The sequence below is a fragment of the Hydractinia symbiolongicarpus genome, chromosome 14 (genome assembly GCF_029227915.1).
Source record: "Hydractinia symbiolongicarpus strain clone_291-10 chromosome 14, HSymV2.1, whole genome shotgun sequence".
In the NCBI taxonomy this organism is placed as follows: domain Eukaryota; kingdom Metazoa; phylum Cnidaria; class Hydrozoa; order Anthoathecata; family Hydractiniidae; genus Hydractinia; species Hydractinia symbiolongicarpus.
The window spans coordinates 3,743,435-3,756,375 of record NC_079888.1 but is presented as its reverse complement, the minus strand read 5'-3'; the positions used below and the strand labels follow the sequence as shown (position 1 = coordinate 3,756,375).

At 37.1% G+C, this 12,941-nt stretch overlaps 1 protein-coding gene across 1 annotated transcript; it reads left to right on the top strand.

The window, feature by feature from the left end:
• Positions 1-237: 237 nt before the first annotated feature.
• LOC130625069 (uncharacterized) lies at positions 238-5,234 on the top strand. The gene is made up of 8 exons (XM_057440149.1): positions 238-371; positions 649-675; positions 1,059-1,186; positions 1,279-1,424; positions 1,587-1,758; positions 1,996-2,718; positions 3,143-3,474; positions 3,708-5,234. The coding sequence occupies exons 1-8, from the start codon at positions 238-240 to the stop codon at positions 4,368-4,370; spliced, it is 2,325 nt and encodes a 774-aa protein (XP_057296132.1). The 3' UTR covers positions 4,371-5,234.
• Positions 5,235-12,941: the final 7,707 nt, after the last annotated feature.

Sequence of the window (12,941 nt, the reverse complement as noted above, 5' to 3'; positions counted from 1 at the left end):
ACCGTCAGAAGATGATATTGTCGATGACTGCGATTCATATGGTATAGATTGGAGTGTACCGAGTCATTATATCGAAACCCGTGACGATGCTATTGTGGTTCCCGAGATAAATCATCCATTTCAAAGTAATGACTTATACCTGGAATTTTGTAGATCTAACGATCCAATGGCAAATTGCGATAACTTCGGTATCGAAGTGTTTCTTCGAACTGTTCAGGTCGTAGAAAGTACATTGTTATGAACACCACTATTAGTTCACTCACAGAACTTTTGATTGAATTGCTTAACTTGACATTAGTTACATTAGATACATTACAAAGAAGAAATTCAAACATTTTGTTCACTATATACGTACTAGATATTATGCTTAGGTAAAATAAAGCTCCTTCAGTTCTTCTAACCACGCGAAAAAATAGCCACAGCAGTAGTCATTTAATAAGTTCTTCCCGTGCCTAATTATAGAGCGCGCTCTTTTTTGTTTCCCCGTCCCAACGTCGAAAAGTTGTATTATGCCCTGATCGAGGTTGTTATTCTGCTTATCATAACTCCCCTCTAATAGGCATATAATATACACGAGAGGTTATGATGAACTAGTAGCCCTTGTACACCAAGTATGGAATCTTTTTTTTTCATTTTTTCCTTTTAAAGTATTCATGACAAGAAAAAAGTGAAGATGTATGTAAGCGTAGTTCTTTCTCTGACACGGATCCTCCCATCACACATCTTATTACGCTCCGACTTTACACGTATTTCTATTACGCCTCGCGTCCTTCTATTACGCCTCGCGTCTCTCTATTACGCCTCGCGTCTCTCTATTACGCCTCGCGTCCTTCTATTACGCCTCGCGTCTCTCTATTACGCCTTGCGTCTCTCTATTACGCCTCGCGTCCTTCTATTACGCCTCGCGTCTCTCTATTATTACATACGCGTCTCACTATTACGCCTCGCGTCCACCTATACTACGCCTCGCGACCTTGGGATCTATATTGAACCTCGACACTCTACTACGCAACACGACACTCTATAGCGTGACTTTTGTCCAGTACATGACTCCATAGTTTTGCCCAGGATAGCATTGCAGAGAAGCTTTCATATGTCGAAACCAGACTTAATGACATTAGAAAATTGTCTGACCCATTAATTGTCAATGATAAGAAAGTGGTTGATGTGATAAGGTTTTTTCATGGTATGTTGATGGAATTCAATTCACACAAGTTTAATCTGCATAATGCAACAATTTATTTAAAAAAGGATAACAGGAATTCATTTATATTTTAGGTGACCATCCTGAAATACAATACGAGAGTGGTAACTCTCATGGTGGAAACTTTCCCTGTCTTTGTGGATGCAAAAAATCAAGATTTACAGATATAGCCCATGTCTACAGTAACAAAATAGTGTCCTTGGAACAAAGAAGGAAGAAGGTACATAAATTTCAAAATAAGTTGTTCGTTATTTGTAATTCTGACAAAAAGTATAGAAAATTATTTATTCCAGGTAAATGAAACAAAATATGAATGACAAATTTATAGATTTCTATTACATAACATTAACTATTTTTAACTAACTATTTTTGATTATTTTAGGTAATATCAGGCCCAGCAGGACAACAACAAAAAGCTGTGTCTCCATTTCAACAACTCAATGTGGAGAAACTGGGTCTTGAAGTAAATTACAGAAACCTTGACCGTGACTTACCAGTTCATCAAAAGTTGCACAAAAAGGACCTTGAACAGCTACTAAAAAATCATTTGACAGGTTAGGGCTATTTTATTTTTGATAAACTAAAATAACTTTTGCAAATTTTGGCCTTTTTCGCAAAAGTTTTATATAAGTTGATGTTAGTTGATATTTGTCTGAAAATTTTTCTACAAATAAAGCAAAAGAAAATCAGATATGTTGAGGAAAATTGAAAAGCATAAAAACAATTCTGATTTTATTTTCAAAATTACACTCATTAAAATTTATAAATTCAGTCAACAATTTTTTTTAAAGGAATTATCCGTGTTCCAGCTCTTTGCTTTGGAAATGAACATAGTACAATGGAGTCCTTGAATCTTGCTAATTATGAAGTGATGCCGATTGAACCACTGCATGATTGTAAAGGACATATCAAGAATTTGTGGGATGTTTTGCATGAAGTGTTGACACCTCAAGAGAATAAAATTTTTCAACAGTCCCTAGATGCCACATATGGTTCGAAGGACAAGGTGAGAGGATCTGACTATCGGCTGTCATCAATAGTTGTTTACCAATCAATGCAAAGCACTTGCAGAAAGGAAATCAAAGAGTTGTTGTACACATTGATGGAGCTAGTTCGGTTATCATATCTTAAATCCCAAAAAAGGTCCCCACGAATTATTCTACGATTACATAATATTAGTTTCCAGCATGCCATGTTGTGCCAAGATCTGTTTGGGCATAATTTAAAGTCAATGTCTACACAAAAGCTTTATGGCATTTATTATCATGGCTTGACAACACATTTAGCAGAAGTATCGAGAATTATCTCACCAAGCTCCTTACACACAGAGAATGAAGAACAGCTATTCAGCAAAATTAATCAAATAAGTTTGAGAACATCAGCCAGATCCTTAGAATCCATACGTGATAATAGCATCATCCGTATTCAAGCTGAACAGAAATTTATTGCCAAAGAATGTTCTAGAAAATCAACTAACACATCTAAAATATCGAAATTTTCAGAGAGTGTACTTGGTAAGTCTAAAATATCTGTTTCTACTGGCTTTCTAATTCATGTTGGCATTCAGAAATTGCTGAGACGAATGTCCACATGAAAACAAAAGTTTTCAATTCACATTGGCAAATATTTAACTGTTATTTGTGTACTGCAGCATTTGGCCGCAAAACAAATATAAATTGCAAATGTCGAACACGAGTTTGCCAACGCAAAACAGGAAAATGTCATTTTACGTAGGCAATGTTCTGTCGTCATGGAATAAACTGAAACAGAAAGGCTGTTCTATGTGATAATTAAATATATTTTGAAGTGCTTGACTTAATAAAAAGTCTGGTTTGATATTCAAACATTAATCTTTCTAATTTTGTTTAAAATTTTAACATGTGATAAAAAGTGTATGATTGTCATTTTGTTTCGAAATAAACTTTTTTGAATTTTCAGATGAGAAAAGAAGTTGTTTTAACATTAACTTACCTCTACGGAAATATCAGGCACACTTGGAAAGAATTGCAGATTTTTTGCTCTATGGTAATGGTGTTTGGTGGCATAGAGAAAATGATATTATCATATTTCATGATGGAAAAGAGGATGATGATTTCAGAGTTGAAGGGCCTTTGATGACAAATTTCAAACAAGACAACCTGCAATCAGTAGCAAAAGATGTAGAAGCTTGTTGGAAGAAATGCGTTGATCGTGGTATTGAATTGCCAATCACAAAGATAAATACTTTCGACGAAAATGGAGATTTAATAGAATGCAAGGCACTTGAAGAAGTAAGTAATACGTCATTCTTGGCTTACTGTCTGTAGGATGGGTATATTAATAGCCCCCAACTCAAATTCCTCTGTATCAAGTCTATCTCTACACTTTCTTACCCAATTATCCTCCTTCATTCTTGCAAGTGTCCTAACCAACTTAATCTACTTATATCTGGACAACATCTATCTTTAATTCTACAGATACCTAGCCTGCTTCTTAGCTCATATGAACTCTTTCTTACTCTCAGACTGGCGTTACAAATCCAAAAGCAAACATAACAAGTAATATCAAACTGATGGCTGATGATGATAATGCAGAATATGATAATGCGTATATATCACATGATAATAATGAAGAGATAGAAATGGAGATAGATATCACATTAGAACAGCAACCTTCCTTATTGGATTTAGAAGTTGACCAAGCTGTTCATTTTAAGAAAGAAACATCAAACACAATTACATTGGAACAACAACCTTGCATAGCTGACTCAGTTACTAATCCTAAAAAAACTGCAGAAAATAGTAAGTTGGAAAAGATCTGTAGAGACAGACAGACGAAAGCTGACCAAAACCCAATTCTTGAATCAGGTGTATGCAAGAACATAATGTATGTTCTTGGCTATTCAGATAAATTGAAGGACTTCGACCGTCATCATATGTCATATAAGCTGACTAAAAGTGAACATTCAAGAAAAAAATGTAGAGCATTTATCATTCATTTTCGTGAAAAAGTGATGGCTGTTCAGCATGAAGCAGAAAAAGCTACGAAAGATTGGGAAAAAGACTTCATAGCAAAAAATTTTAAGATGCCGAATACAGAAGAGCTTAAATCAAATAAAATTTACATGGAGAAATATAAATTAAATTACCACGCCAAAAAAATTCTTGAACAATGGACAAATATTTAGTTTTTCAGCAAAAGGATCAATATGCGCTTTTAAATTTTAAGAAGCATATTTTTCAACAAATTAGCCAGAGCTAGCTAAAATAAAAACATTTGATATATATATATATACAAAACTTTTTTTCTGATACGTTTCGTATGGGAAATGTATTTTTATATTATTGTGGATCATCATTTTGCACAAACGAAAAAACAAGAACAACACGAGAAGGAAATTAATACCTTTAAAAAGATATCAAAGTATTTGTTGTTGCTTTGACGGGCTTAATACGCAATAATCTTGTATTGTGCAAAACTTAGAAGAAATAGCTAGCTAGCTAACAGTCTTAAAAAGGTCCATTTTTACAATCCATTATGTGGGTTATATATCTGCACCCTAAATCAAGAGAATACTAGCTAAACTGCTTTTCTAATTAAGCTACTCTTTCGTACAGAGGTAGGATTTGCACCCACAACTATTTAGCTAAGTAATCTGCAGTGATCTAAGAACTACATAAACAGTTTAATTTCTTGACTAACTGTTTTTATATTGTATATATCTATCTATGTATATATCTATGTATATAACAGCCAGAAAGGCTATGTATAGCTCTGACAGTTACAAAGTTTAGGTAAACACTTCCAGAAATATATAGCTAGCTTTTGCTATAGCTACTATATATATAATTTTGACAGGTAGCTATAGGCAAATAGAATATAGAAAATTTCAAATATATAGAATAAATAATATTACAAACCTTGTTTTTACTGCGTGATCACAAATACCTTAACAGCCAAATGTATGGTACAACCAACCATTTCTGTCAACACAAAAACACAAAAATGGCGGCACCTTCTTGTCTTCTTCACAAACTTGAAACGACAAAAAGCACGTCAGATAGCAAAACGCGGTAGACGATTATGATAAAACGCGGTATACCCGTGTTTTACCCGAAATAATTGGAGACTGTCCGTAAGTTGCCCGAGCATTCAAATCTCCAGCCCAATCTGCGTCAGAAAATCCTTCTATTGTTGAATTCTTTTCGTACAAAAGACCATAATCAATTGTTCCATTGAGATACCTCATGATCCTCTTAACGGCAATCCAGTGTTGTTGTGACGGTTTTGATGAAAATCTGGCAACATTGCTCACAGCATAAGCGATATCTGGTCGTGTTCTCGTAGAAAGGTAAAGTAACTGTCCAACTACTGATTGATACATCTCTGGATCAACGAGTTTATCTGTTTCATTTGATTTGATGAGTTTGCTTCCAATCTCTACAGGTGTTGCCACAGGTTTGGAATTCTCCATTGAAAACTTCTTGAGTAGATTTCTTGTGTAACTTGGTTGTCCAATCCAAATTCTTCCTGCACTAAAATATTCTATCTTGACTCCTAGAAAATGGTTCATCTTCCCCATGTCTCTGATGTCGAATCTATCTCCAATCATCTTGATAAATTCATCAATACGTTTTTGATTGTTTCCGGCCAGTATGATATCATCAACATATACAGCGATTATGAATGTTTCTTCATCTGTTTCAAGCGTGTATATACAAGGATCGTTGTTTGATTGTTTGAAGCCCATACTCTTTAGATGTTTGTCAAGTGCTTCGTTCCAACATCTAGATGATTGCTTCAATCCATAGATACTTTTCTTGAGTTTACAAACCAAGTGTTCCTTTCCTAGAATTTCAAATCCCTCTGGTTGTTTCATATATATGGTTTCGTTAAGTTCACCGTTCAAAAATGCAGTTCCAACGTCGAGTTGATGTAGGAGAAGTTCTTTCTTGACTGCCAATCCAATCAACGTTCGTATTGATTCGAATCTAACTACCGGAGAAGTTGTTTCGTCATAATCTTCTCCATATCTTTGATTGTATCCTTGTGCAACCAATCTTGCTTTGTATCGTTCCACATTCCCATCAGAGTCTTGTTTCTTTTTGTATACCCATTTGCTGCCAACAACTTTTCTGTTTGGAGGTAATTCAGTCAACTCCCATACTTCGTTTTTGTGTAAAGAATCCAATTCGGCTTCCATTGCTTGCATCCACTTGTCTGCATCATGTCCTTTGATTGCTTTAGAAAATGTATTTGGATCTTCTTCTTGAGTGATGTATACCCATTCTCCGTAACGATCAGGAGGCCGTCGTTCTCTTACTTGTCGCTCTTGCTCCTCCTGTATTTGATTATCTGTGTTTTCTTCACGAGGTTGTAATTCGATCTCTACTTTTGGTTCGTCTATGTCACGGTCGTCTTTCAATTCACCACAGATTTCATTGAATGTCACATTTCGGCTGTAAAAGACTCTCTTCTTGTCGTTGTCATATAGACGATATCCCTTGATTCCATCACCGTATCCAAGAAATACACTCTTCTTGGCTTTTGGTACGTGAGCATACGCATCACATCCGAAAATTCGTAGATTTTCGACATTTGGTTTCTTTCCAGTTAATACTTCAAAGGGTGTCTTCCCTTTAACTGCTGTCGTTGGACATCGGTTACGAAGGTACGTTGCTGTAGCCAAGGCTTCGGCCCAAAATCGTTTTGGTAACTTTGAATCTGCTAACATTGATCTTACAGATTCCATGAGTGTTCTGTTCATCCTCTCTGCAACTCCATTTTGTTGCGGTGTTTTCGGAATTGTCAACTCATGATGAATACCTTCTTTCTTCAAATAGTCTTCGAACTCTTTGGATGTATATTCTCCACCATTGTCAGTTCTAAACGTTTTTATCTGAATTCCAGTCGATTTTTCCACAGTTGCTTTCCATTCTTTAAAATTCTCAAACACTTCACTTTTGTGTTTCATGACATATACCCATACGTATCTTGATTTATCGTCAATGAATGTAACAAAATATTCTGCACCACTAAGTGATTTTGTTTCTATCTTTCCACAAACGTCGCTATGGATTATACCAAGGAGATTTTTCGATCGATCTCCTCCTGTCTTCGGAAACGGTATTTTGCTTTGTTTCCCATCAATGCACGGTTCACAAAATGTCGGTTTCTTTGTTGCATCATAATCAAACCCTTTAACAAGTTTGTCCCTTGCCAATCGTTTAAGATTCTGCACACCGAGATGACCGTATCTTCTATGCCAAATTTCTTCCTTTGTTGTAGCGTTATTATCACATTTCATAACTGTGTGATTCTTCTTATTTCTCAATCCATTACAGTTGAGATGGTAAAGGTTGCCATGCTTTGTTGCTGTACCAATGATTCCGTGTTTCGCATCCACGATGTCACATTTGAAATCTTCAAACTGAAACTTCTTTCCATTTGTTGCAGCTTTTGATACACTAAGTAAATTGTACGAAAGTTGTGGTACAAATAAGACATCAGATAACTTGCATACAACGTTTCTGTTTTCTGAAATGTTCATTTCCAAGGTTACTGTTCCTTTTCCAATTGCTTGTACTGAATATCCATCACCGACAGTGATATCTTGTGGTATTTCAAGTGACGAAATTTCTTCGAACAATTCCTCTTCGTTACACATGTGACATGTTGCGCCTGAATCAACTATCCAGTTACTTTTTTCTTTGACTGCCAAAGTATTTTCAGCAACTAAACTGATGATTTCTTCGTCATCATCTTCTTCTTCTTCAGCCGTACACACATTTTGCGGCTTCATTCGATTTTTACCGTACGTCGAAGGAGTCTGTCTCTCGAACTTCTTCGTTAATTCTTTGCAATATCGTTTCACATGACCAATCTTTCCACAGTGATAACATCTGGGTCCCTTTCTTGGCTTTCCATGATTCGATGTCATTGCTTTGACATTCGTTTCCAAAGTGTCCTTATCTTTCCGCTTGCTTTCCTCGTGTAACAATCGTTCAGTTACGACTTCAAGCTTCGGTACTTCAGCACTAGCCTCCAGAGCTGTAACTAGCATATCATACGAGTCTGGTAAGCTTGCTAACAAATGAACAACTTTACTTTCATCATCCAACGGGTCTCCAATAATTGCAAGTTCATCGAAAATTTCTGTCAAAGCCTTAACGTGCTTTTGAACAGATTGCTCATCTTTCAACTTCAAGTCATACAACTTCCTGCGTAGTGTCAATTTATTACTCCATGTCTTCTTTTGGAACTGGTCTGCCAACTTCTTCCAAACCTCAGTAGGATCTTCTGGATCTGGTCCAAGCAGGTATAACAGCGTTGGTTCCACCGACAAAACAATCGTTGCTAACGCACGATCTCTACGCAAATTAAATTTCGGAATTTCTCTCTCTTCAGTTGGAGCATTTTCTCTTCCATCAACAATTCCCCAAAGTCCATCTTTGATTAACGCCATTCTACACTGTACCTTCCAGGTAGCATAGTTTGTTCCATTCAATGGTTTTATCAATACTTTGGTGCTTTCCATCGCCATTTGTTCCGTATTCAACTAATCCGGATAATCCGTTTCAGGTTTCCACAATACGATTTTTCGTGCGAACTTTACACCAATCCAAACCAAAATCAAAACAAACTCGTCGGACACACAAGATGGCTTCTTCTTCTTGAATATTATTTCTGTAAATATTCAATCTTCTTGGGCATAGACTGGGCCCATAACCTGTTGAAATGTAAACTTTATATATTTGCAGAGTTGCTTCGACTGCTCCAATAACTTTATGACTCTATGACTCTAAAATTTACAAGACGTTCTCCTATTTATATATTAAAGATAAGATACTTTAGAATGTTCTAGTATATTCCAGATGTTCTATATTTACTATTAGTAGTTTCTAGTATAGTTATCTTATTTCTGGAATATTCTCCAATGTCCCTTATATTTCTAGATAGTACACAAGGTTCTAGAATGTTCTTGCGGCAAGAGTGCCTATTTTCAACATTCTCTGCAACGAATATGCCAACTCCTCCATATCCATCACTATTACCAATCCAAAAAAGCTTATACCTTGCCCTCCTACCTTCCGCAAATCTCACTGAAGCTCATCTCCACCTGACTTCCTGAACACAACACATATCAACAGATCTACGTTCTAACATTTTAACTACTTCTGCTCTACCTCTCAGAGTACCAACATTTACACTAGCCTTCCTCAACCTAGTGTTATCTACCTTGTGATGTGATAGCTGGTAACGGTCTGACGATGCTCACACTTGACATCTGTCCTACCGTGCGCGACACCTTCACTCCTTAGAGTCCCAGCCCCGTTTACGCAGTTTGTCTGATCAACTATTCTTACGGCCATTAATAAAGAGTTTTGGCATTGTTTTACAGCTGGATGCCCTTCCTAGCGCCAACCGTTCACAGACCGGGCTGGGTATTTTTAAAGTGACACCATCACTATGTGGCATTTCATGGGACTTCCACAATCGCCCCTTTAAACTAAGGTATGGTGGAGGACGTTCAACTCCTCTCGTCTCTTATGGAGACCCTCCTACCCTCCTTAAGGAGACCCTCCTACTTATTTTTTTATATATATATATCTTTAGATTCTAACATTGCAAACATATTGTGAAGCAAATGGTCTTCATGACTATCTAAGTAAGTAACAAGAAGTTTAACAAGAAGTTTTCATATTCGTTTGGATCTTCCTTCCTTCCAGCTGTAACTATGTTACATTACCGCCACATTATATACATTATAGCATTGCTCTAACTTGCTTGCCTGCCATACAAGCCAGTTAGCGGTTAGCGCAAATGGGTAAACCCACTCTAAAAAGTTTTTTTGTAATTGGTTATTTTCTCAGCAAATACTTACTTACTTAGTTACTTACTTAATCCCCGGGTTTGGGTTCTAAATACAACAAACAGGGCCATAGATTAGTGGTTATAGCTCTCGTACTCTGTGCGGGAGACCGGGGTTTGATTCCTCCTGACATCGATTGAACATGGGCGAGTGAATGTTACCATAGCCATGGGTTGACCCAAACCATGCGAGGGAAATTGCGGAGATGGCACACTGTGTGGGCCGTTGAATGTTGCCAGGACTTGTCTAGTAGAGTGCGGGTCGTAATTGGGTCTGCTTAGCTCAAAATGAGCATTAAACACTCTAGGACTCTCCATCTAAGCCATGGCCCCCTCCTGGAAATAATAGACAGTGTATATCCTTCAATATTTGTGAGGCTAGCCATGCAAAAAATGCACACCTATCTATCTAACGTTTGGTCAACTTGGGTTTTATTTTATGCTGATACACAATTTTTTCTTTTGCAGTTTATATTTTAAGGTTCGATTTTTATTGAAGTTTTTAAAGAATCTGCAAAAAATTATTCGTTTGATTACTTGTCAATACGGGTCAACTCCCGTCAAAACGGGTCCAAAATTCTGTCAAGAGCTAAATACCGGTGGGAATTGCGCGACATAGACTAAATCGTGTAGCAAAACTCAAGCATCCAGCGAACCTGGGGGACATTATCACACTGTTAAATCGTATAAAAAACAACTTTCCTATGTGCTCCATGGTAATCAATCAAACTGCTTGATGAAACATACCCTGGGCTTTCTGCATTAGCAGTACCTCAGTGGTTTCAGAACGCAATATTGCATATACTTTATATTTTACGTGGCTGGCCTCACAAATATCGAGGGATATACTCTCTTTAACCTACGCAAACTCAATTACGGTCAGCGCTTTGTCAGACAGCTCCCTCTAACATCCAACGGCCACACAGTGCGCCATCTCCTCAATTCCTCTAACGTCACTTGGGTTATCGCAGGGCTATAGTAATATTAAATTTGTTGAATAATATTTGTTATGGTTCTGAAGATATATTTACTTCACAATGTACATACATAAATATTTACAGTCAGCTTATATATAGTCTTTACATGGAACTTGCTAGAAAATACTAGTATACAAGAAAAAACGTCTAGTAAGAAACATCAAGAAAGTTCCAAGGTATGTTCTAGAGAGTTCAAGTATACATGATGCAATGTCCATACTACATGAATGTTCAAGAATGTTCTGGAATGTTCCGTAATGTTCCAGTAAATATCTGACTAGAGTGTCTGTAATTTCAATACTCCTCCTCACTCGCTGTCAGATAGTTCGTAAATACCACTCCTTTCGCGTAGTTCATTAAATTGAACACGACCCAATTCTTTTGTCAATACGTCCGCAACCATGTCCTCGCTCGGACAGTACACCAACGTGATCTTCTTATTCGTAATCTGTTCTCGTATGTAGTGATGCTTAATGTCAATATGTTTTGTACGTCCATGAAACTTTGGATTTCTCGCCATACAAATTGTTGACTGATTGTCTTCGTAGATCAAAGTTGGCTCGTCTGATTTCTCGTTCATGTCATTAAGAATTCGTCTCAACCAAATAGATTCCTGTGCTGCACTTGACAATGCCATGTACTCTGCTTCTGCTGTGGATAAGGCTACACATGTTTGCTTCTTACTCAACCAGCTAATAGCTGCTCCACTCATCTTGAAAATATAACCAGATGTTGATTTTTGATCGTCAAGATCGCCTGCCCAATTCGCATTTGAATATCTGGTTAAACCACTTTTATCACCATATAATAAACCATAGTTGACTGTGCCATTCAAATATCTCATAATACGTTTGACTGCAGACCAATGATGTGTCGTAGGTTTTGAAGTGTATCTTGCAACGTTTCCAACAGCATATGCAATATCTGGTCTTGTTTTCGTTGACAGATAAAGAAGACATCCAACTGCTGATTGATATATGTCTTGGTCAAACAGAATATCATCGTCTGTTGGTTTCATCAATCTTGCTCCGGCTTCAGTAGGAGTTGCGACAGCTTTCGAATTTTGCATGTCAAACTTCGTTAGCACTTCTTTGATGTAGGTTGGTTGACCAATCCATATCTTCCCTGGTTCTAGATGAACGACTTTAACGCCAAGGAAATGATGTAACTTCCCCATGTCTTTTACGTCAAATTTTACACCAATTTCTTGAATGATTTGTTGGATTCGCGTACTTGATTTCCCTGCTAATAGGATATCATCAACGTATACAGCCAATATAAACATCTCTCCTCCTGAAGTCATCGTGTAAATGCAAGGATCATTCGTCGAAGGGGTAAATCCACATTTCTTGAGATGTTTATCCAAAGCTTCATTCCAGCATCGCGACGATTGCTTTAGACCATATATCCTTTTCTTTAGCTTGCAGACCATATTCTCCTTCCCTTTAATCTCGAAACCCTCAGGTTGTTTCATGAAGATGTCTTCTTTCAATTCGCCATTCAAGAATGCGGTTGTTATATCCAATTGATGTAGTTGAAGATTATATTTCGCTGCCAATGCAATCATTGTCCTTATTGATTCGAATCTTACTACGGGACAAAATGTTTCATCATAGTCAATTCCACTTTTCTGTGTGAATCCTTGCGCTACCAATCTTGCCTTGTGCCGCTCTACGTTTCCATCTGCATCACACTTTCGTTTGAACACCCATTTGCTTCCAACAGCTTTACGTCCATTCGGCAGTTCAACGACATCCCATACATTGTTCTTGTATAGTGATTTGATTTCCCTTTTCATTGCGTCGATCCAATTTTCTTTGTCATCACTTTGAAGTGCTTCTTTGATTGACTTTGAATCTGGTACTTCTTCTGCAACATATACCCAATCACCGTAACGATCTGGTGCTTTT